The sequence below is a fragment of the Diplotaxodon limnothrissa genome, linkage group LG7 (genome assembly GCF_057381915.1).
Source record: "Diplotaxodon limnothrissa isolate DT_005_m linkage group LG7, D_limnothrissa_male_GT1.1, whole genome shotgun sequence".
NCBI lineage: Eukaryota > Metazoa > Chordata > Actinopteri > Cichliformes > Cichlidae > Diplotaxodon > Diplotaxodon limnothrissa.
In genome coordinates this window covers 8310840-8336508 of record NC_140602.1, presented here as the reverse complement: position 1 = coordinate 8336508, position 25669 = coordinate 8310840, and the positions used below count along the sequence as shown (strand labels likewise).

The following is a 25669-nucleotide window of genomic DNA, read 5'->3' as shown; positions in this document are numbered from 1 at the left end:
TGATGCTGCCAGTGCTACCCCTCAGCCTCCTAGTAGATGCACATGGTATACATTTGAAAATCCAGGTGACTTCCTTCTTGAGACACACGCACTAATCTGCTTCTGTCCCCTCCAATATGAACATGCATGCTGACTTTTGAACTGTGGTGCTGATAACAAGGCAGTTGGTCACTGCTCACTTTATTACATGATGATTATTGTTTATGAGTTTGATAAAGTAATTTTTATTTCTCATTTTTATTAGCCCGAACTGATTTCTGGGTCAAAGTAAGATGTCAACCGTCCAAAGACATGCAGCTTGTGGAGATAGGTTAATTGGATAATCCAAATTGGTGTGAAGGTGCGAGTGAATGTGAGTGCGAATGGTTGTCTGTCCCTGTGTGTTGGCCCTGCGACAGACTGGCGACCTGTCCAGGGTGTACCCCGCCTCTCGCCCTATGACAGCTGGGATAGGCTCCAGCGCCCCCTGCGACCCTGAAAAGGATAAGCGGAAGTGAATGGATGGATGGATATACTTTTATATATATTAACAGCTTTAATCTCTACTCCTCTTATGAAATTAAGTTGATGCTATACTATTGCACTGTATGTTAGGTGTACAAAGTAGAAAACATATGCATACAAGCGCAGTGATACTGGGTTAAATGCCATGATAACAGGGTTCTTGCTGATCGGAGCTGGCTTGGCCCTGGCTTATCGAAGAATTAAGGAAGCGGAACCGGCTGTTCAAACCCCCACAAGGCTGCCCGCTGGGATTGAAATGATGGGACGAGGCGTGAGTTTCTCAAAATGGGCTCATTGAGTGCAGCACGGATAAGATCTTGGAGAATGCACGGCTGCCGTGAATACTCAGAACAAGACCTCTGAGTGAAAAACTGGATTACATCTGGAGGGGCTATCTTGAATAACACCTTTGAGCGCAAATTGGATCACATCTTGGGAAGTGCACTGCGGTCGTGAGTTCTCAGAACCTGCTCTTTAAGCAAAAAGAACGACAACATCACGGACCGTAAGTTTGGATAACATCATAGAAAGCTCGCGGCTCTCCAACGGGAGATTGAGAGACCAGTGTTGGACTGTTAGAACAGCTCTGAAATTCATATGAGTTGTTTGCACTAAAGTAAAAACCACCATCACTTCATGCGGAGACCCCTTCGGCGCCAGCTGCGGTCTCAAGGCTGGAGCTGAACAAAACACCCTGATAACGACTGTGTTTAGACTGTTCCCCCCATTCCATGCAAGGCCACCTGAGTTGGCTGGAAGACTGTTTACTTAGCCTGGCGGGGCGAAGGACACCGTCTCAGCTGAACTCTGGACACACACACACACACACACACATACACTGATATGCACACACTGATCCCCCCTCCCTTTCCAAACGGCTTCGATGCTTGTGCCCTACCAGGGAAGATGGCAGTCGACTGAACCAGTGCAGACATGCTGCAGGACCGGATGCGCTGTCTACACCGGCTCTCTCTTACCCTTTACCCGCCCCTGTTGCTTGTCTTGTGTTTCTATGGTGTATTGATAGTCATGTGCTTTTTGTGCTGAGGTGTTTTTTCTGTTATCAAACTGTTCTCCCACTAGGAGCTCAGTCTGAGTGGAGTTTTTTTTCTCCTCCTCTTACCTCATGTTATGTATTTTCGTTGTTTTTTTCCTATCAGCCTACCTTTCTGACATGTCTCCCCAATGTGATGTTTGTGTAAAGTTGGTCAGAAGGTTCCTTTGTAAGTGCGCATGCGCTATTAGCGTGCTGCCTGCTGTAACCCTAATTTCCTTCGGGATTAATAAAGTATTCTGATTCTGATTCTGATAAATGTTGGTGCAACATTTACTGGATGGAACTGGATGAATATCTGAACACTCTTCTTGGCAGAATTGGTAGAGTTCATTTAAATTGGTTGGTTTCCTTGAATGGACACAGCTTTTAAATGCAGCCCACAAATTTTTAAGTAGGATTAAGTTTGGGGATTTGGGATGGCCATTTGAGAAGTTTAATGTTAGTATGCGTTATCCATTCCAAAACCGCTTTTGATGTGGATATCAGATCACTGTCAAGAATCACTGAAGAATTTGAAGTTAATCCCCCCTTTTTATTATCACATCTATTTTGTGCAATGTACCAGAACTAATGACAGCGGAACAGCCTTAGGAAATGGTGCTACCACCACCATGCTAGATAGTTAGTACAGTCTCCTTCAGCTTAAAGGCATTACCTTGTGTCATTGTGGCCAAATAGCTAATTGTTTATTTTGTCTGAACATAAAACTTTTCTCTGGAAGCCATTTGGCTTGTCCATATGAGCCACTGCAGATATTGGTCAAGCTCAATTTTGGATGCATAAATATATATCACTATAAATATCACTCATGTCACATAAATCTCATAAATCTGTTTTTTCTTAGTTGAATTTTTTTTAAACTTGCCAGTAACTGTTCGCTTCTTCTTTTTTTTTTCATGTTATGCTATTAAAAATTAAACGTACAGGCCAGTCCACGTTACCCATATTTATTGTTTTCCATTAGGGCTTACCTTAAGAAGACGTTACCTTTACTTGGAATAATATTTTTTAACCATTCGAGAAACATGTTTGCATCGTGAGTGTGTTAGACAAGCAGCTGCTGTGTAAGTCACGTTCACGTCCCTCCATTCACTATCACCGTGACGCAGAGAACCCGGAAGACGTGTGTTTGCTGTCAATGCCAACGACAGAAAGAAGGCACTGAGAGCTAAAAAGCCCGCATTTAAGACAAGATGGCAGGACTGCCCCGCAGGATCATTAAGGTAAAAAGAAAAAAAAATCAGGCCTCAAGCAACAGCATGCCTTTCGTAGTAACGGCAAAAATGCCACAATCACAGCCACAAACTCTTAAACGCTCTGGTGGTGCGCCCGGCGAGCAGTTTTGTGTGCTAACATTAGCATCTCGCTGGCTAACGGGTTGTTTGTTAAAGTAACTTCCGCTTCGTTTCTGCACCCACATACGCCGAGACACGGCGGGTTAAAAATACACCACCGTGCTGTAACGATGGCGGATAAAAGTCCTTACCTTTTCTAAATATACTTGTCTAAATATATTTTTCTGGTGTTCTCAAGTTGCTTGTAGTGCTGTCAGAAAGGCTGGCTAGCTAAAAATGCTAACGCCGGCTAGTTGTTTAGCATTGCTTGTATTTTAATAAAGCCCGACACTGCAAGCCTCGTGCCTTTACTGTATACTGCAATAACTTAAAATCACACACCCGTTTTATTTATTTTTTTCGTTATTTATTTTTATTTTTGGCAACCATTGGGAGTTAAAGGTTAGTAAGGTAATTAAAACGTGTTTTAAAAACTGCACAAATTGGATGAATGAAATCGCTCCCACTGTGGTTACTTCAACAAGGCGAATGACTTTCTGTTAATGATAACATTATGACTTGCTAATTTACTTAACGAGCTTAATGATTTGTAAAACTGTTGTTAAGTTGACATATTTAAGGCCTTTAGAGTTTCCTTTTCTGTACGCCACCCCAAATCAAAAATCCACACCTGCGTTACACTCAACCTGACGATTTTTTTTTTGGGCGAGGGGTCCATGTTTTTAGAACGAGTGTGACTGCTTGTTGTATTTGTTATGTTACGTTTAGGGTCACCGTTCAATGATTAAAATACATTTTCACTCGTTTGCCTTCTTAGCAGGGTAATGTGTCATTTTCCCATTTTTCTGTGTTTTCCTGAGTGTGCATTTTCTCAACCAAGCTTTCCAAATGTAGTTGATTCCTCACTTTTGTTTCCTTCTAGATCTGTTGTTGCAGACACAAGCTTTTTATTAGCACACACATCAATAAAAAGGGGACTTTTTGTGGTTGACTATCCACGTTCGTTACCTTATTATACAGAAATGTGTGCAAAAATAATTGAGTGAATGTTAAAACCAATACAGTACAATTGATTTGGTGGGTTCCAGCCTTTATCTATGCTGGACACTACACCTGGACACGTGTAGTGTCCAGGTGTGTGAGGAAGCAGGCCACAGCACAGACTTGGTGGGAAAAGGTGGAAGGGCTGGGAACAGTACTTGATGGGACGAGCCCTTGAGCCCTGAGAGCGTGTGACTGGGACTGGGAGCCCCTCTACTGTCTGTGTTTTCACTGCATGGTTTTGTCTGTGGGTTATCTGAAACATTTCAGGAATCTCACTCGCAGTTGCATGGAGGAAACGAGTGTAAAAGACGAGTGTGGTGGTTGTTGGAACATTTATTCAATTATATTTTGAATACTGTAAAGTTTGTTTTGTTGGAGTCAGTTGTGCATTTCAAACAGCAAAAGAAGAGACTATCATTTTTAAAACTGAGAAAATAACGAAACAGTTTTGTTCAACTTATTCAACAGTAAATACTTGAGTCCTGTGAAAACCAAGTTTATCCTTACTGCTTCATTGGGAATCAAGAATGCAGATAGCAGCCAGGTGCTGCTAATCAAATGCACATGATTAATTGATTGGCAGGTTTTGCCACTTTGGGGCATTTAGGCACAATCTCACAGGAGTGGGCATCCCAGCAAATTTCCCTCAAGTTCGGATTGTGCAATGCTCAAAGAAACTGCAAAAAAAACCCAAGAGCTAAATCTCCAACTCTGCAGGCCGCTGTTGGAATTTTAAAGTTCTTTAAAACACAGTTAGAAAGAGATTGAACTAGTATGTGTTGTTTGAAAGTGTTTCCAGGAGAAAGTCTCCTCCTAAAAAGAACAAGGCAGCGCCACTTAGGTTTGCAAAGTTGCATGTAAGCCAAACCTTTAAAGATAAATCATGATAACTCAAGGAAATTGAGATGTATTTTGTGTTGAGCTTGCTAACCAGCTGCTTAAAAACGTGCCTTCGTATTATGCAATCAGATCGCAAATTTGCATTTGCGCTTCCTGTCATATTGAGTGCTTCAGCTGTGTTTGGTTGTGTCATTTAAGTAGGGGTCACACATCACGAGCTGCTGGTATCTTATCTTTTGGAGCCTGTTTACACCTTCTGTAAGAACAGTTTTCTTGCACATTTTGCAGAGTGCTTTGTTAGGAGCTGTTAAATTGCCCCCCCCCTCCCCTTTTTTTTTTGACTAAGACTTGTGGGTTGGGGGATCCTTTGGACAGAGGAGACCTAAGTGAACACAACATATCAGCACAAACACCTCATGCCAAATGTCAAGCACAGTGGTGGTAGGGTGATGATTTTGCCTTGTTTTGAAGCCACAGGACTTGGGTACCTTGCTGTCATTGAGTGGACCATGCACTCCTCTGTATATCAATGTATTCTAGAGTCAAATATGAGGCCATCTGTTCAAAAGTAAAAGCTTGGTGAAAATTAGGTCATGCAACAGGCCAATGATCACAGCAGCAAATCTACAACAGAATGTTTGAGGAAAAAACATAAAGTCAAAGTCCAGACCTTAGCCTGACTGAAATGCTGTGGTGGGATTTTAAGAGAGCTGTGGATAAGTGAAAGTCTGGAAACCCCAATGAACTGAAGCAATGTATTAAAGAAGAGTGGGCCAGAATTCCTCTAAAATAATGTGAGAGACTGATGAATGAAGTCATACAGAAAAGAACATTAAATTACTTTAAGTAATAGCTAAAGGGTCCCCCTCCAAAAAGTTGATTCTGTTCATCTGGACGTAGCGTTTTGTGGGAGAAACGTTTCGTCACTCATCCAAGTGACTTCTTCTGTCTCAGCTGACTGCAGGTTTCGCCAATCTTATAAACAGTACATTTGCATAATGACTGAAACCAGCCCACTGAAGGAACAATGGGCTGGGAGGTCAGTTCCTTAATCTTAATTATGCAAATTCTCATGGCCATTGATCAACAACCACTGACCACTGATCAAATTCCACTGATGAATGGCCATGTGCCAACCAAGGAAAACCCATTGTAAACTGTGCGTTTCATTGTCACAAGAATTTGTTTTCACTTGGTGAAGCAGAAAATGCGTGAATGTTTTGATACTTATTTCTAACCTGTGGCCAAGTTTGTTTTACACTGCTGTAAATAGAACACAGATTAGAAATTTGAGCAGGACTTGATTGTTCAGTTTTATATGGAAGAAAAATGAAATAATGTGCCAGACAACATCTTTTATGCAAGTATGCATAGACTAAAGCAGTCTGACCTAACACAGAAAGTTGAACACCACTGCTGTGATAGTCATTATCTCTGATGGAGATTTAGGCTCTCTGATGTTTAAGGACCCTGATTGTGATCACCATGAAACACTTTAACTCAAGTGCATAAAACACACAGCGCCCATTATTGCACTGTTTCTCACATGTCTGGGTTTTTTGTGAAGATCTTTGGAAAGATTTCATGCTTTAAGGATATCTGTTGCCTTCAACCTTCTTTTGGATGTGTTTAGAAACTGCAGGGCTGCGTATGGTGCAACTCTGCACCCACAGTGGATAACAGGAGAGGACAGGGGGATTTATTTCTCACTGCAACAACTAAACACATCCTGATTTATGATCTATGAATATCAGCAAAACTTTTTAAAGTTTACTATTCTTTTGCTAATTAGATGCATTTATTGGTGTAGCTCTACGAGATATCACCGGAAACGCCGTTAATGACCCAGAATCAATATATCAGCTGATATGAAAAGATAAATTATTAGTGTCACTTATTCTTAAGAATATTGAAATATATATTACTATTATCGACTTCCAGTGATGTATTTTATAAACTACTTTGCACCTGTATATGAAGACTGCACATTGCCTTTATTCAGCTACAAATGCTGCAGACTGTAGAAGCACAATAAATGGACTTCCAGTCACTCTACTGGCCAGACCATGTAAGGAATGTGTAACGTCTTATTTTATGTTATATTTAGGTTTTTAGAAAATTTCCTGTTGGCACAAATCTGGAACCATATTATCTGAAACCATCATACCTGTGATTGCCCGGTATTATCAGATGTCTTTAATACAACATTCAAAAGCAGTTCCCCAAAATGACCTTTATGGACTTGGTATTCTAATTTATCTAATTCCTTCTCCTTCCTTTGTTTCCGCTTTCTTTATTTTTCCAGGAAACTCAGCGCTTGCTTGCAGAGCCTGTCCCAGGCATCAAGGCAGAGCCAGATGAAGCCAATGCCCGCTACTTTCACGTGGTCATCGCTGGACCTCAGGACTCACCTTTCGAAGGAGGCACATTTAGACTTGAACTCTTTTTACCAGAGGAATATCCCATGGCAGCTCCTAAAGTACGTTTTATGACCAAAATTTATCATCCAAACGTTGACAAGTTGGGAAGAATATGTCTTGACATTTTGAAAGGTAAGCCAGTATTGTAGCTTAAAAATCTATGAGAATATTAATCATGCCTTTCACCATCATATCAGAGACAAAGAATATATTGTCTCTTATTAAAAGTCTCTTCCTAAACAGGATCATTGGTCACTTTTCATGTGTTTTGCCTGTATGCATTTTTTTATTTGACTACACTTGTCTTTGTTTTTATTTTTATTTTTTAATAGATAAATGGTCACCAGCTCTGCAGATTCGTACAGTGCTGCTCTCAATCCAGGCTTTACTAAGTGCACCCAACCCTGACGATCCCCTAGCAAATGATGTTGCAGAGAAGTGGAAGAGCAGTGAAGCTGAAGCCATAGAAACCGGTGAGAGCCATGATCTGGCGTGGTGTAAAGATAAGATTTACCTCATTATTCATGATGTTGTTAGCCAGTTTGATGCTCCTACGTTGTTATGATAATCTTGGTCCACAATCAACATTGCAGTTATGAAGAAGTTAGCAAATGCTTTTTAAAAACTATCACAGGCAAACCACCATGACTAACCAAATTTAGGTAACAGCAATCCTGATTTGATAATAAAGTTATTATAGTCTCGAAATTAAAGATTATTAAAGAGAACACTTGAAATGCTTACCATTCGTTATCAAAGAGAGTTTTATATAAGCTGTGACCTTTTTTTTTCTTTCCCCCCTCCCCACATTGCAATGTTATGACATCACAACAATGTGATTGGGCAGTTGTGATGTTGATCCTTGACTAAAATTATGGCATGATGATGATAATGCAGGAACATTACCCATAATCGTGCCACTTCATCTCTGTATATAAACAAGTCACTTATATCACACACAATTAATATGGAATATTTTTCTTTTAAGTTATGGTTTCCTTTAAAATTGATGTATTTTTTATTTTACTTTGCAGCCAAGACATGGACCAGGCTTTATGCTGGAAACAAAAATGAAGTGTAAAGCAGCCTCTTGGAGACAGAAGTGGAAGCAAATTGTATGAACACAACTCATGTGCTGCCAAGACCACCTCCTGCTTTATTTGCATTTAAAGGACACCATCTTTTAGTGTATATACATGTCAGATTTTCTTATATATGTATACACACTAAAAGTACACACACAAAATATATATATATATACTGCTGACATTTGGTGATTTAAATGCACACTAGAAATTACGAGCTGTCTTTGTCCTGACTCACTACTATTCAAATGCATGGGCAGAGGTTTTAGATCTACTCATCTAGCTTTCTTTGTCCACTGAGGGGAAAAGGTGTCTTGCATCACACGTTTTTTTTTCTTTCAGGGGGGAGGGGGCACAATTTTGGAGCAGGGGAATAAGCTGAGTTAGAGACTGGCTTAGATGTGGATAACATGATATGCTTTTTATGTTTCTTTTAACTTTGTTTTATCGTGTTGCTGTTCATTAAAAGCAGCTAACTCTACTAGCCCACTGTTTTTGTAGGCGCTCGCCTGGAGAAGGTTTAGTCCTGTGTAGGTTTGCCCAGTAGGACGCATAAACAATCATCGCTGTGCTGCTTCTTCGAGTCAATCTGGATTTGTTAAATATAAACTGAGATGACTGAGAACCAAACTGAGCCTGCCACTGTCACATTAACTTTTCCAGCCACTCTCAGTGTGGACTTGGATGTACAGTACTTTTGTGGATGGCATGAGAGTGTGTGTGGTGGGTTCAGTGGACATTGTGGACCTTTCTTTAGTTTTAGCACATACAGTATGTGTTGTTACCATATCTTGTCTTTTACATGTGAATCTTTTCTTGCTGTTAGCATACTAACTGCTCTTGCTTTTCGGCCCCTTACGTCATCAGTTTAATTCTGCAAAACTCTGTGGTTTACCTGCTCTCACTGGCATTTATTTCAAAAAGCAGTGCGGTTACATTTGAACAGTCAGTTGATGAAAGCGGGAACTGGGGTGTTGTGATTGGTGTGTGAGAAGAGATGCTGCATTGTGGAGGAGATCACACCAAAAGTACAATGAAGGCTTTGACTCTTGACTGTTGTGACTGGGCTTTGGCTGTAAAGTCTGTATTCATTTCACTTTGTGTAAATTCATTCTTTGTTAATCTGAAGGTGAAATGTTTTCCTGCTCTCAGAATGATATGAAACAGTCCAACTACAAACTTTTATGTTCTGTAAATAAATTCTGTTGATTAATAAATACCTGACTGTGATTCTTAATAGGACATGTGGTACATTGTGTCCAAGTTGGTTTGTAATTTGTACACACACAGTTACGGACAGTTCGCTGTTCAAGGGGGACGGGGGTGGAGTCTAACCCTGTATATCTATCATAAGGCGAAAAGCCATTACAGGGCAAACGGGGAGAGACAGATTATAGACCCAACTTCCTCTTTACATTTTAGGAAAATGGAAAAACAATGCAGTGATTTATAGAAATGTGCAAACACAAATGGAGGCAGGCATACCAGCAATGTGCTGACTAACACAAAGACAGTAACTGCTTTATATATCTGCAAAATGCAGCCTTTCATTATCTTTAGCGGCATGTTGCGTACTTCTTAGGTCAACAAAAACAATCCAGGGTGTTTTTATACTTCTTCCAATCTGTAATAAAAGGACTGGAACCATAGTAACACTTTGGGATGTTAAATATTTATACGACAAAAAAGGTAACTGGAATCCAAGTGAAATGAAAAATTGCAAACTTAAGAGCGAGTTTTATCAGCCACCACTTTTTTGTTTTTTTTGAGCTGGTATTAGATATTTGTCACTAGAATGGCATTCATACTTACCAGATAATACTTAGTATTGGAACTGCTTTCAATGCATGATGGCAATCTTTTTTTCAGTACTCTACAGTACTGGGCAAATGTCTTGGGCCTTCTCTCATTTCTTTTTAGTTTGCTAGGAAAGTGGGAAATTTATTGGATAATGCAAACGTACATGTAAATACAGTACATAAGGCAAAAACTGAGTTTGTACAATTCTAAAAAGCTCGACTGAATATTTGATCTGACCACCTTTATTCTTCAACACAGCCTGAACTCTCTCAGGAACCTTTCTTGTATTTTCTTTAAGTAGTCTTCAGGAATAGTTCTCCAGGCTTCTTAAAGGACACGCAGAGCTTTGCTTTGAATGCTGGTTGTTTTTTGTTCTTGTCTCTGTTAAGATGATTCCACGCAGTAATGTTGAAGTCTGGCAAACCAAACCGTGACTGAAGATGTTCAATGTAGGTTTTTTTTGTCATGTATGCTTTTAATGTATTGGCAGTATGTTTTGGATCATTGTCATGGCAAAAATGAAGCTCCTGACAATCATGGCAGATCTTTCCAGATGGTATTGCATGGATAAAAATCTGCATTCACGATTCCATCATTTTGACAAGATCCTGAACACCACTAAACTGAAATGGAGCCCCAAACCATGACAGAACCTCTGTCGTGTTTTGCAGAAAGCTGTAAGCACTGTTGTACCTCTCTCATCACCACCTCTGAAGACAGTTTGAACCCAAAATTTCACATTAGGATTCATCCCTCCGTCAAACCTGTTGCCACTGCTTTACGGTCCTGTGTAATTTGGGATGCCTCAGCCTTTTCTCCCTCTTTCTCTTCCTTAAAGATTTGTTGACAGCCACCTCTCCACTAAGACCATTTCAGTGAACATTAATGGATCAACGAAAAGTCAAATTGGATCTGTCCAGTTCTATTTCAGGTCTTTGCTGGATTTTTTTTCCCTAAATCTTAAAATGCTTGAATAATGATCGCTTAGTGTTATGTGGCTCAAGAAACAAAAACATTCTTCTGAAAGTGGCCAGGTACAAGAACTGGACTGAAAAGGAGTTACATAGCAGCCAATGTCCAAAGAAAATCAGAAGGAATTGTATGCTCATCTTGCAGTTGTGGCAAAATATATTGCACAATAAGACCTTAAAATGCATTATTATTGATTTTTAAAACCATGCAGAAACCCTGCTACTCAAGTTCACTACAAGAAGATCTTAATATTAACATTTATTTGCTAGTTTAGTCCACACAAAATCAAATTCATGACGTTCTTATAGCTGTTACTGGCATTATTCAGAATTCCAGTCAGGGTTAAAAGCAGTAATTTCAAACTACAGAAAATCATGGTGCCTAAAATCTTCAGTGATTGCCACTTGCCACATGGATGTGGCTTGGATCTCTGTATTGCGAGTTGTTTCATCTGACCTGGAAAACTTCAGCTGCCACACTGTACTCCTGATTTTTAATACCTGTGTTTGCAAAACATGGTTCAGTTCTTAACTTTTCACAAACCCTTTTAATCCTTGTGTGAGTCAGTGCAACTTTGGATGTATGTTAGGCTCATTCATAATAATCAAGACTATTTGTTTAGCTTAAGCGCTTTCAAACAGAAACGGCTGCCAGTTATCATTGGTTCTGATTTGGACAGTCACTAATAATACAAACACCCCAACCTTTTTTTTTCCTCTTTTTTTTTTAAACACATTGCTTCCTCAAGTGAATACAGGTAAATAAGGACTGCCTACTTCCACTAGAGGGCACCCCAAGCTTTGAAAGTTTTACGCAAGCCTGCATTTTTTAGTTTTGTTCGTTTAAAGGGAAAATTTGACTATCTCAAGAATCAAGACGCAACAGGTAAGCGTTTTACTCACGTGCTCGTGCAATAAATAAATAAATCACAATGAATAAAATCATCTGTGTGCCATTAAGCCTTTAAAAAATAATTGACCTTTTCTGTGTTATTTGTGACATGAAATGTTTGGATCTGTTCGGTTTTCTGCATTAAAAATGAGTCAGTGCACTTATTATCGTGGGCATTAACACGCTCTTCAAGTCCATCCTGGCTGGATTTGGAGAGTTTTAACAGCAACTCCATCTCGCAGCTCAGTCACCTTTTCTCTTCCATAAAGGAGACTCGTTTCTGTTCGGCCTGTGCGTCGCAGTGATAAACACGGATGTAAGGTGGGGACTGACGGGCTTGTTGCTGCGCAGCTCTCAGGTCAGCTGGTCGCAGCTCAGCCACCACAGCGTGATGTGAGCCAGTCTGCGTGTTGACAGCGGCACTAAAGCAGCAGAGCACAACACCAGATGCAGCCTGACGCGCGCTCGGAGCGCAGGAATGAATGGACCAGCTGCATGGTTTGTCTGGAAGTGTCTGAAGAAGCCAAGCTGCGATATTGTTGGATATTACTGAAAGCACTTTAATCAGCGACTGGTTGAAGCCCGATTTCCCAACACTTCCCTGCCTCCGGAAAAAAAGGCCTCTATATGATGAAGTTTAAGCCCAACCAGACCAGGACGTACGACGTCGAAGGGTTCAAGAGGAGAGCGGCGTGTCTGTGTTTCAAAAACGAAACAGAGGACGAGGTAAGCTGTGAAGTTAAACCATTTGTAGGAGGAGAGGGCTTTTATTAACACGCTCTATTTTTGACACAGTCCCAAATTAACCGCTGTGCCTGACAGTACAGCAGCCTGCTTTATCGCGCGTCTGGCTGACTTTCAGTGTGTGGGGAGCGCGTTCACGTGGCTCGTCTTTAATTGAGGTGCTGGGCAGAGGTGAAGGTTGGAGGGGGGCAAATATTTGACCTGTTACAGGGTGTGTGGCTGCAGCTGGCACTCAACAGGAGATCATCGTTTTTCACGTTCTTGCCAAGAAGGACATCCAGATTACTCATAAAATCGTCCCAGTTATCTCTAACGCAGAGCAGTCTCTGCATATATTTCACAGCTATGGGCCCATAAACACCTCCTGTCATAAATAAAGTAGTGCAGAGTTTGTTTTCCAACACATCAGCTGATGCGGTTTTACTAAATCTAATTTTGCTGAGATACCTGCTACTCCTGAGGCCAGTTGGTTCTACTTTTTGAGTCAAATGATGACGCAACCATAAAGCAAATGTTCTCAGCCATTTTACTCACGTGAAAGAAATGTTTGTCTTTAAATTAGAGAGCTGAATATGAGGTTTTAACGTGTTACGTGTAATCAGTCGCCTATTATTTTGTCATTCGTGGAAATGTGTAAGTATACAGCACGTGTACGTAGTGATGTATGTCATATAACAAGCACAGACATTGACTGAAACACAAATTATTATTCAGTGATGCGCCAGTTTGGATAAGAAACTTTTAAGTTTGTTAATATTACCGTTGTTTTGTGCTGGGTCTAAATGTGTCTGCCTAGTGACGCAGACTAACTCTGGGCCACATGTGATATGATGAGTAGGGGGCTGAGTGGCTGTTACAGTGTGCTAAACTCCAAGTGACCCATGAGTTGCAATTTATAGAAACAAGGTACAGCCACTTGCTACTCCCTGACAGATTTCCTTTCCTGCTCCTTGTGCCTGGGCCCCTACCAGGGGCGCCTCCAGAATTATTTCATAGGGGTAGCCGTATGGAGGTCACCAAAAATAATGGGGTGGCACACTACAGAATTTCCAGTTTTATTTTGCTGTTTTCAAATATAGGTTACTTGAAAAATATGGCTGGCAAAGAGAGAAAGAAAAGAATTATATGCCTAGTTAGTTTCCTGCTTTTATAGTTGAGATAACTGAAAATGGGTACATATAAAAACCAAACAAGAGTTGGAAATCCATAATAATCTGTTTTAAGTGACTGACTTAAAGCCCCAACCATCGCTTTAGTGAAACAGCAGAGCTGAGCAGAAGCAGCTTATCACTTATCAGAATGGAGTTGACTTTTAAATTGAAATTTGTATATACATTTTTATTGGATAGAGGTACAGTGGGGAGATGCACCAGTTATCTGTCCGGGGACATCCCCCCACCCCCACTCAGTGGCACCTGATGTATGGTTTCACAACATATTGATACGTCATATATTTATTCATTTACTTATTTTTACATGTCCACAGCTATGTAACCACACATTTCTGTGGAAAAGTCTTGATCCGTAACTGATTTCCTTATATTATATTCCACAAAGCCTGCCTTGTCTTGAGAAAAAGTTCTCCAGGCTTTCTGAAGGTCTGTCAAAGTTTTTATTTTGACCGGTTGCATCTGGTATTGATTATTGTAATCGTATCCACACAGGCTTCCCTCTAGAGTTCAGCTGGTCCAAAATACTGCTCCTCTTGTCATTACCTGAACCCTTTCCACAGAACATATCACTCCTGTCTTTCAACAGTTTCACTGGTTTCCCTTTAATCACATTAATTTTAAGTTTCTGCTTCCTACTTGAAAAGGTGCCTATAGATAAAATGTATTCTTATTATTATTTGCTGATAAATTGTTATTTTTAGACACCAATGTAAGTATTTTACAAGCAGTGAATCCTTAATTAAGGCATTTACTGAGACAAAGGTTGCCTTTTAAATTTAGCTTCTTTTGAAAGGCATTAACACATCGTTCAGCCCGTAGAGTTTGGCCGGACTGGGATCAGACTGTAAAGATGTCGGGGTTCTGCCCACTTCAAACGCTTCCTCACTTTCCCCCGATCGTGTTTGGTGCCTGTCGGGGTCATTAACCTCCTCTCCTAAGCTCTTTGTTTTGATACAGAGAGGTAACTGCTGATCTGGTGGTTTTTGGAAAGCCTGTTGTCTGTGTGCGAGTAGCTGTGTCTGTACAAGTGCCTACGTGCTTCACATGCCGTTTGTGTGAAATTGCGCATGCATGTGTACGTTGTGTGGATTTGTGTCACTGAGGCAACTTGCGGTGTTTCTACAGTCCCCTGGACCCTGCGCGGATTCGTTTAAGATGAGATGTGTCACCTGGAATACAAAACCAGCTAAAATAATTGGCCTTCCTCTTTGTGGCTTAATGTGAGTAGCCATAGAAAGTAGAAGCCATGATGTGGAGTAAACACATACATTTGATTTTAACTAAGATTTTGGCAATGCCATGGCTAAATAAATTAGCTCACTGAGCAGAGTAAATGCGTAGAGAGATGTGTCTGCTGTGGAAGAGTATGAACTTGGACATTGAAGTGACTTTTACCTTAATAACTTAGTATTTTATTCACTCATAGATATGGACAGAGTTGCACTGTTAAAAATAAATCACATGGTTTCTAGAGAGTTTGTAAATAAAGGAGCAGAGTGAGAAAGTGTTACACTCATATACACTGGGTATATATCACCCATATATATTGGGTGATAAATGACATTAAGCATTTATTACCCAAAGAGATCAGCTTTGATGATATGAAGATGTTACCATTAGGCGCTTCACAAAGTTGCTTCCATTTTGGAGCGTGAGCAGAAAGATCTTACAGAAGGGAAACCTCTGCTGTGACAGCTGTGTTTAATGTGGAAAGGGTTTATTCGACTGGCGTTTTTAACACAGGTGAGTGTTAGCCTGACTGGAGAGTGAGTTGGTTGCCCAGTGTTAAGGTTTCAGAAGGCAGTCCTACATGAACTCAATGTGGGTCAGTGATGCCGGACTGGGTTTAAGGTCAAGTAACTTCGTCATCAAAACATCAAACTGCATTGGCTGGACGGCAGTTAAAAATAGTGTGCAGCTTTAGGATATTTCTTTGGGTTAGAACGTTGATTTGTACTTCTTCAAACGCAGTGGGATTAAATATAACATTTGATGTTGGTACTACTCAAAACGCTAAAGCTGGCCGTACTGTTAATAGATTCCAGATTATGAATTATCTTTCATTAAATCCACTGACAACTAAAAACAGGCCGATACATGAATCATTACATTAGTTGTTCTCATTCGTCTATTTAAATTATGTGCCAAAGACTGTGACACGCAGAGCAGCATCATTCGCACAGCGCTCATGTTGCATTAAGTAAATGAAGTGAATGACTGGAATGATATGCGAGATGTTCGACATGCGTCTGCTGAATGACGAGCAGTTCGTTTGGCCACCGCGTCCGTGCTGACGGACGCTGAACTCGGGCATGCTGTTGCTGTGCTTTTTGCACCCCAACCTCAGTAGCAGAGGCCTGACGGAGGGCTCTCTCTCCTTGGCAGGTGCTGTTGGTGAGCAGCAGTCGCCATCCAGACCAGTGGATCGTGCCAGGAGGGGGAATGGAGCCTGATGAGGAGCCCTGTGGAGCTGCTGTCAGGGAGGTGTATGAAGAGGTGAATTGATTGTTCATTAATTAAACCCATAAAGACGTTTCTATTGTTTGCATGCATTGTTGGTTAAAGCCTAGGATCTATACAGTACTGCGCAAAGTGATGAACGACACCCCATTTCTTTATATTTTGCAATGAAAATAGGAAATAGGTGCAGTGACTTATTGAAACGTATGTGGGAATACGTGTTTTTGTTGAAGGACATTTAAAGCTCATCTTGGATGTTGACTGCCGTTCATACCGTTCTCTGTCAAGATGATCTTACACTGCTTTAATAATGTTGAAGTCCGGGCTCTGAGGGGGCAAATCCATGACTGATGGAATTTCATTGTTTGTTTTCATATCCAGGTATGATTTTACTGCACTGGCAGTATGTTTGGGTTCATTTTCATGTCATGTATTACATGGTGAATCTACCATGTTAAACAGATTGCCACTAACTGCTGTAGATACATTTTTTAGGTGTAAAAAAGGCTGTTTTGTATTTTTCAAGCTGTGCTATCATTTTCCATAAACTAAAGAAATGCATACAAATGATTTTGTTTTTGCAAAAGGACACGAAGTGGCTAAAGATACAATTAAAAATGGGATCTTTGCTAAGTTGCCTGCTATTTGCCTTTTCTATGCTTGAATTATTCACAGGTTTGCCTTAACAAAACCAAAAACTTTCATATGAAAATTATGAGGTACAAGAAGCTGACTTAAAATGAGTAAAAAAGCAACTAATGTCCAAACAAACAAACAAAGAATCCTTTGAATAAAGCCTGGAGAACTATTGGTCAAAACCACTTTTTAGTACTTGGGAATCAAAATGTAAAGAAATGAGAGGTGGCTCCAGACTTTTCCATAATCACCTCTCACGGAGACAGTGTTATTTTTCATGCAGAGCACAATATAAAAAGCAGCATTCCGAAGTTTCCTTGAGATTAGTAACCATTTTTGGCTCCATTAATACTGGAAGTGACACAAAGTTACCATAGTGTTAAAAAGTAATAAGTATAGGGAATTTTATCAGTTGTCAGCTGATAATGTTTATTGGTTTTCCAAGGAATTATCTCATTATTTAAGTGGAAGATAAATAAAAAAAATCATGACATTTCATGACTTTGAACACTGGGGGGCTAATTTCCATCTCAGTATCATATATTCTGATTGCAATGTATGCATCATGGGCTCAAAGGACAGACACATTAAACTGAAAGTGAAATCAGTAAATCTTTGTCAGAAGTGTCATCGCTGTTCACAGTACAAGTCGCTCCTGTTGTTCTACCAGCCAAAAATCCAGAACAGAAGTAGAAATATTTGGCAAGGATGCATGGATAGCCAGCTTATCATGCTGTGGTTTAAGAAAGGAGGCTGCTGGTGGCTGGCCAGATTGTTCACAGCAAAGTGAGCTGTGAGCTTCTGACATGGATAGCAGTGTGCTGACAGCTTTGAAGTATGGCAGTGACATTTAGGAAGGGGTTCCAGTTGCCCACATCCTGCGCCTCACGGAGCTGACGCAGATCAGGATAAAGGCGATTCAAAGCGGATTGAGCCTCATTTGTTAATTTTTATTTGTGCATAAATTTGTAAAGCCTTGTAGGCCGTTGTGTGCATTTTAGTGTGCTTTTTTAAATAAGTCTGGAAGACATTACAGCAATGACCGGGATGTCTGTTATGGTTTGATACTGTAAATGATAGCTGTGTCCTAACTGTGTACTATACTTGAGCTAAGCCCCCTGTCTCGTGTTTCTGTCATTTAGACTATGTTTATGTCTACCTGGGATCATATATGACGCGAATCCAAGTGATCTCGCTGCACAGTGTGTTGAAAGGACAGTTTCACCTGAATATTTTAGATTATGACTTGTGGACAATCACTTTTAATAATGACTCTGATTTATGTGTGCAGGCTGGTGTAAAGGGAAAGCTCGGCAGACTGCTTGGGATATTCGAGGTATGTTATGAAAAATTGTAATTTGTAATCATGTCGCGATACATAGTGCTGTATAAAATCATCCTACTGCCGCACCTAGCGTTTTTGTATGTCTGTGGTCAGACAATCAACTTGTTTAGTTCATGGAGTTTCTATAAAAGAAATGGTACGGCTAATCACAGTTTTTGCCTTTTTTTAATGAAGGCTTTGCACGCACTGCGTTGGTGGTTTGTCAGAAAAACATAAATTCATTTTCTCTTCATGTAAACCTTTGCAGCACAATCAAGACAGAAAGCACAGGACTTATGTCTACACCCTCGTGGTGACGGAGATGCTGGAAGACTGGGAAGACTCTGTGAACATTGGTATGCCTCTGTGTCCCTCTTTGTCTTATTATAGTATCTTATTCTAGCAGCCAAGGGGAAAAGAGTGAAAAATATTCCTGTGGTAACAAGATTTTTGAGGGGGTTTTTTGTGTTCTCCTTTTTACGGGCATCCCTCATATGCATGTTTTTTGAGATCCTGTGGTTTATTAAAAAAAACAAAAAAACAAAAGCAAGCAAAAGGTTTTAGCAACTTTTTGCATTACATGTTCTGTTTCAGGGTTGAGTTTCAGGGCTTTCAGTCTCTTAGTTCAAGATCTTGGCTTAAGATCATGCATTGGCAAGGTTTTTTTTTTTGTTTTTTTTTTGTTTTTTACCAGAATCACTTGCTCACATTAAACATGCCTCAACTAAGTGCTTAGGTTACACATTTTGATTCGCATAAATGTGAAAGGGATTATAAACTCATACATAGCATTAGTCTTCAGATAATCTACTGCCTTTGAAGGTGGCACACATAAGATGACTCCATAAGCAGAATGAAGAGGAACAAAACACAACGAGGAATGTGTAACAGCTCCACTGATTCATTTGATCTAAATCAGGGATGGCAAACTCATTTTACACCGAGGGCCACATACAGCTTTGATCTGGAATGGGGCGGAAGACTGAAACCCCTACTTCCAATCCACTTAAGGAAGTTTAACTACACATTAAATCCCTCAGATGTCTTAATACTAAAAAAGAAGTGCAATTTCAAAAGTTTGTCGTTTAGAAAGAACTGAGATGAAGAAATGTTTCTGTTACTGTGGACCCATTGTAAAAAAACAAAACAGAAATTTCTATTGTAGATAAAAACAGGTACTTTTCGATTAATTATCTTTTACTTTGGTGTAATATGAATGGCATGGGAGCAGGTCTTTTTCAGTAGGAAATAAAGTAAAGCAGATAATAGTCCACAGTTGAAGCCATCCTTCACATTTTCCAAAACCATCAAGTGGGCTGGATTGAAATCCTTACCCGGCCGATTCTGGCTCCCGGGCATTAGGTTTGACACCCCTGATCTAAAATTCTTAACAGAACAATTGGACAATTGAACATGTCTGCCCATGTGTCTGTTTTATGGAAAACATGAATAACAGATTCATGAACTGAGTAGCAGTTTCCCAGATTATGTCTTTCACAATGGCTGTATTGTCTTTTTGCCTCTTCCTTCATCCTGTGTTGGCTGATTGTCAAAATAAAATGACATGCAACTGTGCTCATAACTTTCCGCAGTGCAGTTCAACACTTCATTTAGCTGTAGATTTTATTTTTATTTTTTCACAAATTCAGCCTGAATTGTAAATAAACTGGTTTAAATTGATTTATATTAGCATACCTGTTCAACTGCTCATTAATGCTCATCTAATCAACCAATCAGATGGCAGCAACCAAGTGCATTTAGGCACGTGGGCATGGTCAGGATGACCTGCTGAAGTTCAAACCGAGCATCAGAATAGGGAGCTAACGTGATTTTTTTTGAATGTATCGTGGTTGTTGGTGTCAGGTGGATCTGAGTATTTCAGAAGCTGCTGATCTGCTGGGATTGTTCCACACAGCCATCTCTAGACTTTACAGCTAAAAAGTGGCACTCAGCCAGTCAGCTAAGAACAGAAAAGGCTACAATTCACTCAGGTTCACCAAAAGTAGACAACATGAGATTGGAAAAACATCTGGTCTGATGAGTCTTAATTTCTGCGGGCAGCAGGGTCAAAATTTGACATGAACGCCTTGAAAGCACTGATCCATTCTACCTTGTGTCAGCAGTTCAAGCTGCTGCTGGTGGTGTAAATGTGTGGGAGCTATTTCCTCATCACGTTTACCCCTTGATACCAACTGAGCATCGTTTGAATCAATGCCACAAAGGGTTTAGGCAGTTCTGAAGACAAAGGGGGTCCAGCCTGGTACTAGCCTGGTGTGACTGATAAAGTTGCTGGTGGGTGTATGTTGTGATTACATGTAGGTCAGACATTAAGTATGCTCGAATGGAGATCTCTAATATAGCAAGCGGTTCGTTACACGTCGCCAATATCTATGTTGACTTTAAGTTAACATAGAATGTTTTTCTAAACTGTAACGCATATAAGGTGGATGTACATGTTTAGATATGTTTTCATGGATGTTTTCACTGTCTGATATTTTAAATGGAATACCCTTTCCCGGGATTGAGTAACTTGTAAACTATTTCTAACTGGACTGGAAAATGTGGTTGTGGCCGTTTACTCCCTTCACCCACAGAAGTAAGAGTTCAGCCTGTTCATAAGGGGGAGGAGTGTTTGCTGTGCCCAGCTGTTTTCCAGTTATCATCACTGACCACAGCAGCCCCCCTTACTTGTCCTCTTTTGCCCTACACGAGGGTTGCGACTGAACAGACAGGGTTTACTACTACAGGTTGAATTGACTCCCTCGCCTCCTTAAATGCTGGTAGTGGTGGCACTCTTCAGGGTGCCAACATGAAGTGAAGGCATCCTCCTCCTCATTATCACACCAGGCTCCAGTTATCACAGAGCATGGCAAATCCCTTTAGCAAAGTGCTGGAATTGAATGGGAGGAGATGAGTTTGAATAAAGTATAAATAACTTCCAGCTGTCGCTTTGCTGGACAGATCATTTTTATGGAAGATACTTTTTTTAGGGTTTAGGGCTGTCTGAAGTATGCCCATGTCCACACCGACACCCACTGGTGCCATGACATGCACAGTTTATTTTTGTGTGTGGTGAATAAAATGATCCTTTTGTCATCCTTTCATTCAGCAGTCTCACTCAGCGCTTATTCAGGCTCTCTGTGACAAATTATACAATGTTTGCTTAATGGTGGCATGCCCTTTGGAGCATTTTAAATACAATTAACACACAGTGTGGTTTGCTTTGTGGATATTAGTATCCAAAATTTGTTCAAGAAGTCTTTGCTAAGTTTAAAAATACTATTATATTTCTATGTTTGCACCTATGGACTGGGTCCAGTCTGAGTCTCCTTCATTTTCAATCTCATGCATTTTGAGCACTACCTGACCCTAATCATCTAAACACTGAGTCTTTGCAGTACGCACACTCCTTTCCTTAATCTTTGCCACAGCTAGTTCCTGCTAACTCTGCCTTGTTTGTATGTTGGATACTTTGCCCTTTCCTGTTTTCTGCCTTGTGCCTTTTTTGGATTTGTTTGTTACGCTTATTTCCTGTGTACGACCCATAGTGCTCAAATCAAGAGCTTCATTATGGGCCTTTTATCTTTTTTTTTCTTTCTGATTTGCACCTCATCTTCTCCACTGTGCAAGTTATTTTCACTGTATTGCCCTAAGAAATGTTTTAGTTGCTTAAATGCATTTGAAGGACATGGAAGAGAGGAGGTTTGTCTGAGGAGCAATTATCTAGGATTCACCGGTGTATCATTGTGTATCTTTCTCTGAAGAGTTTTTACCTGCTACCAGTTAAACTTCTGGGGTATTGATCTGGTCAGTTAAGTAAATGGATTCTTCAAAGCGCTCTATACAACATGCCACATTCACCCATACACATCCATTCTCACAAGCACTTTCTCTATACTTAGTGCTTTCTAACTACATTCACACTTCGATGGATGCATCGGAGAGCAACTTGAGGTTAGTATCTTGCCCAAGGATACTTGGCATGCAGACTTGGAGGAGCCAGGGATCGAACCACCAACCTTCCGATCAGTAGGTGCTCTACCTCCTGAGCTACAGCCACTCTGCTGCTTTGGTGTTATTGAAATTAATAACTAGAGGTAAACTAGAGGGGCAACAATGAGACAACTAACAAAACAGGAATGATCCACATTCTTTCCCTCCATTGGCTAGGGTCAGTATCACTACCGGCAGCATGCGGTGATGCCTGGACTCGGACTCTACAGAAGTTTCCCATGTAGTCCAAATCTCCTAGAGGGAGATCCCATCAGCAGGACCAGTATCTGTTCCTTTATGAACAGGATGGAGCTTTACCTGACTTCCAGCAGGTGACTGGTGTAAATACCTTTGACTAAACAATCAGAAACAGACTTCAACATTGTCTAGTGGACCCTGCGCTCACTGCCTGCCATTGTGGAGCCCAACTGGCATTTACAAGAATTGGCTGGTCCACCAGGTCTGCAGAAGCTGTGGAGAGCGTTATGCTACCTTTAACATTGTTTAACATGATTGATTTAGTGGTGGGTTAGTGAAAGTGTGGAGAGGCTTATCCATGGAGGGACACACAGAGCTCTATGGGGTAGGCAACAGCACCCTGACCATTAGATATCGGGATTATATTCATTGTCAAACCCAATGCTGGTGCAGCGGGTCAGGGTTCCTCATGGTGTAATAGTAAGAGTATGCAGGCAGTTCCTGGTGGACGAAGGAACTGATACATGTTACTGGGCCCCATGCTTCTCTGACCTAAATCCACTCGAACACTTGTGGGACATTATGTTTCGGTCCATCCGATGCTGCCAGGTTGCATCTCAGACTGTGCAGGAGCTCAGTGATGTGCTGGTCCAACTTGTGAGAAGATCCCCCTGGACACCATCTGTTGTGCACACATTATCAGGCATGCATACAAGCATGTGGGGGCCATACAAATTACGGAGTTCTATTTTGAGGTGCTGCAGTGACATTTCGGGAAAATAGACTAGCATGCTGTAGAATCTTTTCACTTTGATGTGGGGGTGTCTTGAATTGAGCCCTCTGTACGTTGATAATTTTCATTTCCATCAAACGATATGGCATGCTTTCGTTCCTAACACATTACCCAGTCCATATCAGTATAGATGTGCGGCATGATTTTTTTTTTTTCTCTGATGTGTTTTCAGAGTGTTCTTTAATATTTTTTAAAAGTATATAGCTCACCAAGATCATAACATGGTATCAACTGCCTTAAAATGACAGTTGTGAAACAAAGATGTGTCATTTTGCTAACAGCCTGTTGCCTCATCTCTCTCCTCATCTTTCTTCCTCTCCTCCTGTGATCACATTTCTGATGGGAGGGACCAAGATGCAAGGAGATGAGGAAAGGAATCGAGGATGTGCCAACTGAGAAATGAGCAGAAGGGATGGACGAGCTTATGGTTTCCTGTGACCTAATATCTGAAATGTTGTAATCATATGCTGAGAAATGTTTTGTTTCTTGTTCCTTGTTTAGATTACCTTAATCAAGACCTTATTGTGATCTTTTACGAATATTTATCAATATCATATTAGCAGTTATGCATCTATCAGGATGGACGTGTTACGGACTTAAAACAATTTCCCACACATTGTATTGAAGTGTCATTAAGCACAACACTGATTGTGTGAGCCACATGCAAACAATTCAACTTTACTTGAATCTCTTCACAGGAAGGAAGAGGAAGTGGTTCAAGGTCGATGAAGCCATAAGGGTGCTGCAGAGCCACAAGCCTGTCCATGCAGAGTACCTACACAGACTTAAGGGCACCTGTAATCCCACCTGCACTCCCATGTGTGGCCCAGCTAACGGCAATGGCCTGAGCTCCCACATGACAGATGATGACGCACCCCACTATGTTGTTTGCTCCACACACTGCTCAGACCTAGTCAGCAGATAGGAGCCATAATGGCAGAGAGCAGGTCTTCTGAGAGGAAATGAATTTTCAGCTGAACTTCTTGAGACTGATTTGAAGTGACACTGAAAAAGTTTTTCAAATGTATTTAAGACTTTTTTTAATGTATTATTTTTTTTTAAATTCCTGTAAAGCATTTCCTTTTCAACTTTAGGCAGACTGCAGTGCACTGATTATGCAATATAAAGGCCTGTTTAGTCTTAGATGTTGTATATTTGACTGGCGGCACACACTGTGTGCTGGTGATTTCCTGGAGGCGGTATGGGGAAGTGTTGGCTCCTGGAGGAAGCCTTATTCCCACAGTGACTCAGTGCCAAACAATGTGCAAGATGTTTGAAAAAGAGTAGCTGCAAGTCTATGGATGGACTTTACAAACTGCTACCTTGGGAAGTTTGTAAGGAATTCTGCTAAAAGAGATGAGGTAAAGTCTGCAGCAAGCGTGGACAGCATTGTTATTACTTCCTCAGCGCACACAGTATCATCTCTAAGCACTAGTGACACTGAACAAGCCTTAAATCATGTGTGTATATATTTGAATGCTGTCAATGTGAGTGAAAACTGAGTAAATTAGAGAAAAACTTCTATATAGTGAACTGAATCAAACATGAAATGGCACATATCCTCAGAAAAACTATAATCTAGTGCATTATAGCAAATGTTTTATATAGTGTATCTGCAGAGATGCCTTAGAAGAGTCTGACAAATGCTGCACAAAGTCTCCCATTAAGTGCCTTCATAAACACAAAGTAAATGAATAGAACAAATCAAGCCTTATACATGCTGTCAAAACAACCCAGTTTTTGGAAGCTGGGCTCCATAGGACATTAAGAAAAATGTGGGTTTGCTTTTACGACAGAGGGTGCACAGTGACTGAATTTATGTTCCGCTGGGAAACATGGACCGAAAAGTATGACAGGAATTATGGTCGCCTGATTCTATTTGATGCTTTGCTTTAAACTTTAATCCAGTTTCTTCACAAGTTAATATTATTGTTTTTATTTATTGTTAGTCTTAGTGTTTGGACTATACCATTAATACCAGGCTGTAGACTACTCCCCCTGGTGGCAATGGTACAGTCCAACCACAAGCACAAAGCATAGAAATGGAAAATTAAGTATGCAAAGAAGGAAAAAAACTGAAGCAAACCCCCAAACGTGCACAGTTAAAAATCAAACTGAGAGTCGTTTATTTTTGGAGAAATAAACTGTGGATCGTGGAAATCCGTTTCTTTATGTGATTATTTTTTGATGGTGCTTGCTTCAAAGCGTTGTATTGTGCATGGAAGTCCTTTAACACCTAGGGGAAAAAAGCTCAAATATGGTCATAATTCAACTTCCTAGGCTACCATTGGCAGGAAAGCCCATCTAACATCTTTCCTCATTGTCCATGTGTGACTGGGGTATTCTATTGTGTGCAAAATATTTAAATAAACACCGTTTAAAGATAATTACTATTGTGACAGATTTTTATTGAGTGCTGCAGAGCACGACGGCTCTTGTAT

General features: G+C 40.5%; 2 protein-coding genes across 2 annotated transcripts; both read left to right on the top strand.

Moving 5' to 3' along the window:
• The first annotated feature begins 2701 nt into the window (after window positions 1–2701).
• On the top strand, window positions 2702–9411 carry ube2na (ubiquitin-conjugating enzyme E2Na). Its single transcript, XM_085357313.1, has 4 exons — window positions 2702–2784; window positions 7046–7292; window positions 7493–7633; window positions 8195–9411. Exons 1-4 carry the CDS (start codon window positions 2755–2757, stop codon window positions 8239–8241), a joined length of 465 nt encoding a protein of 154 aa, XP_085213439.1. The 5' UTR covers window positions 2702–2754; the 3' UTR covers window positions 8242–9411.
• Window positions 9412–12319: 2908 nt separating this feature from the next.
• nudt4a (nudix (nucleoside diphosphate linked moiety X)-type motif 4a) lies at window positions 12320–25595 on the top strand. Its single transcript, XM_085357311.1, has 5 exons — window positions 12320–12634; window positions 16210–16320; window positions 18212–18256; window positions 18513–18600; window positions 23927–25595. Exons 1-5 carry the CDS (start codon window positions 12536–12538, stop codon window positions 24151–24153), a joined length of 570 nt encoding a protein of 189 aa, XP_085213437.1. The 5' UTR covers window positions 12320–12535; the 3' UTR covers window positions 24154–25595.
• Window positions 25596–25669: the final 74 nt, after the last annotated feature.

What these genes read in the sequence shown, in the direction of transcription:
- nudt4a (XM_085357311.1), top strand. Translation starts at nt 12,536, where the DNA reads ATGATGAAGTTTAAGCCCAACCAGACCAGGACGTACGACGTCGAAGGG. An exon ending in TCAGGGAGGTGTATGAAGAG is followed by an intron (nt 16,321 to 18,211) that starts GTGAATTGATTG and finishes TTATGTGTGCAG; the next exon opens with GCTGGTGTAAAGGGAAAGCT. An exon ending in GACTGCTTGGGATATTCGAG is followed by an intron (nt 18,257 to 18,512) that starts GTATGTTATGAA and finishes AAACCTTTGCAG; the next exon opens with CACAATCAAGACAGAAAGCA.
- ube2na (XM_085357313.1), top strand. Translation starts at nt 2,755, where the DNA reads ATGGCAGGACTGCCCCGCAGGATCATTAAG. An exon ending in TGCCCCGCAGGATCATTAAG is followed by an intron (nt 2,785 to 7,045) that starts GTAAAAAGAAAA and finishes TTATTTTTCCAG; the next exon opens with GAAACTCAGCGCTTGCTTGC. An exon ending in AGCTGAAGCCATAGAAACCG is followed by an intron (nt 7,634 to 8,194) that starts GTGAGAGCCATG and finishes TTTACTTTGCAG; the next exon opens with CCAAGACATGGACCAGGCTT.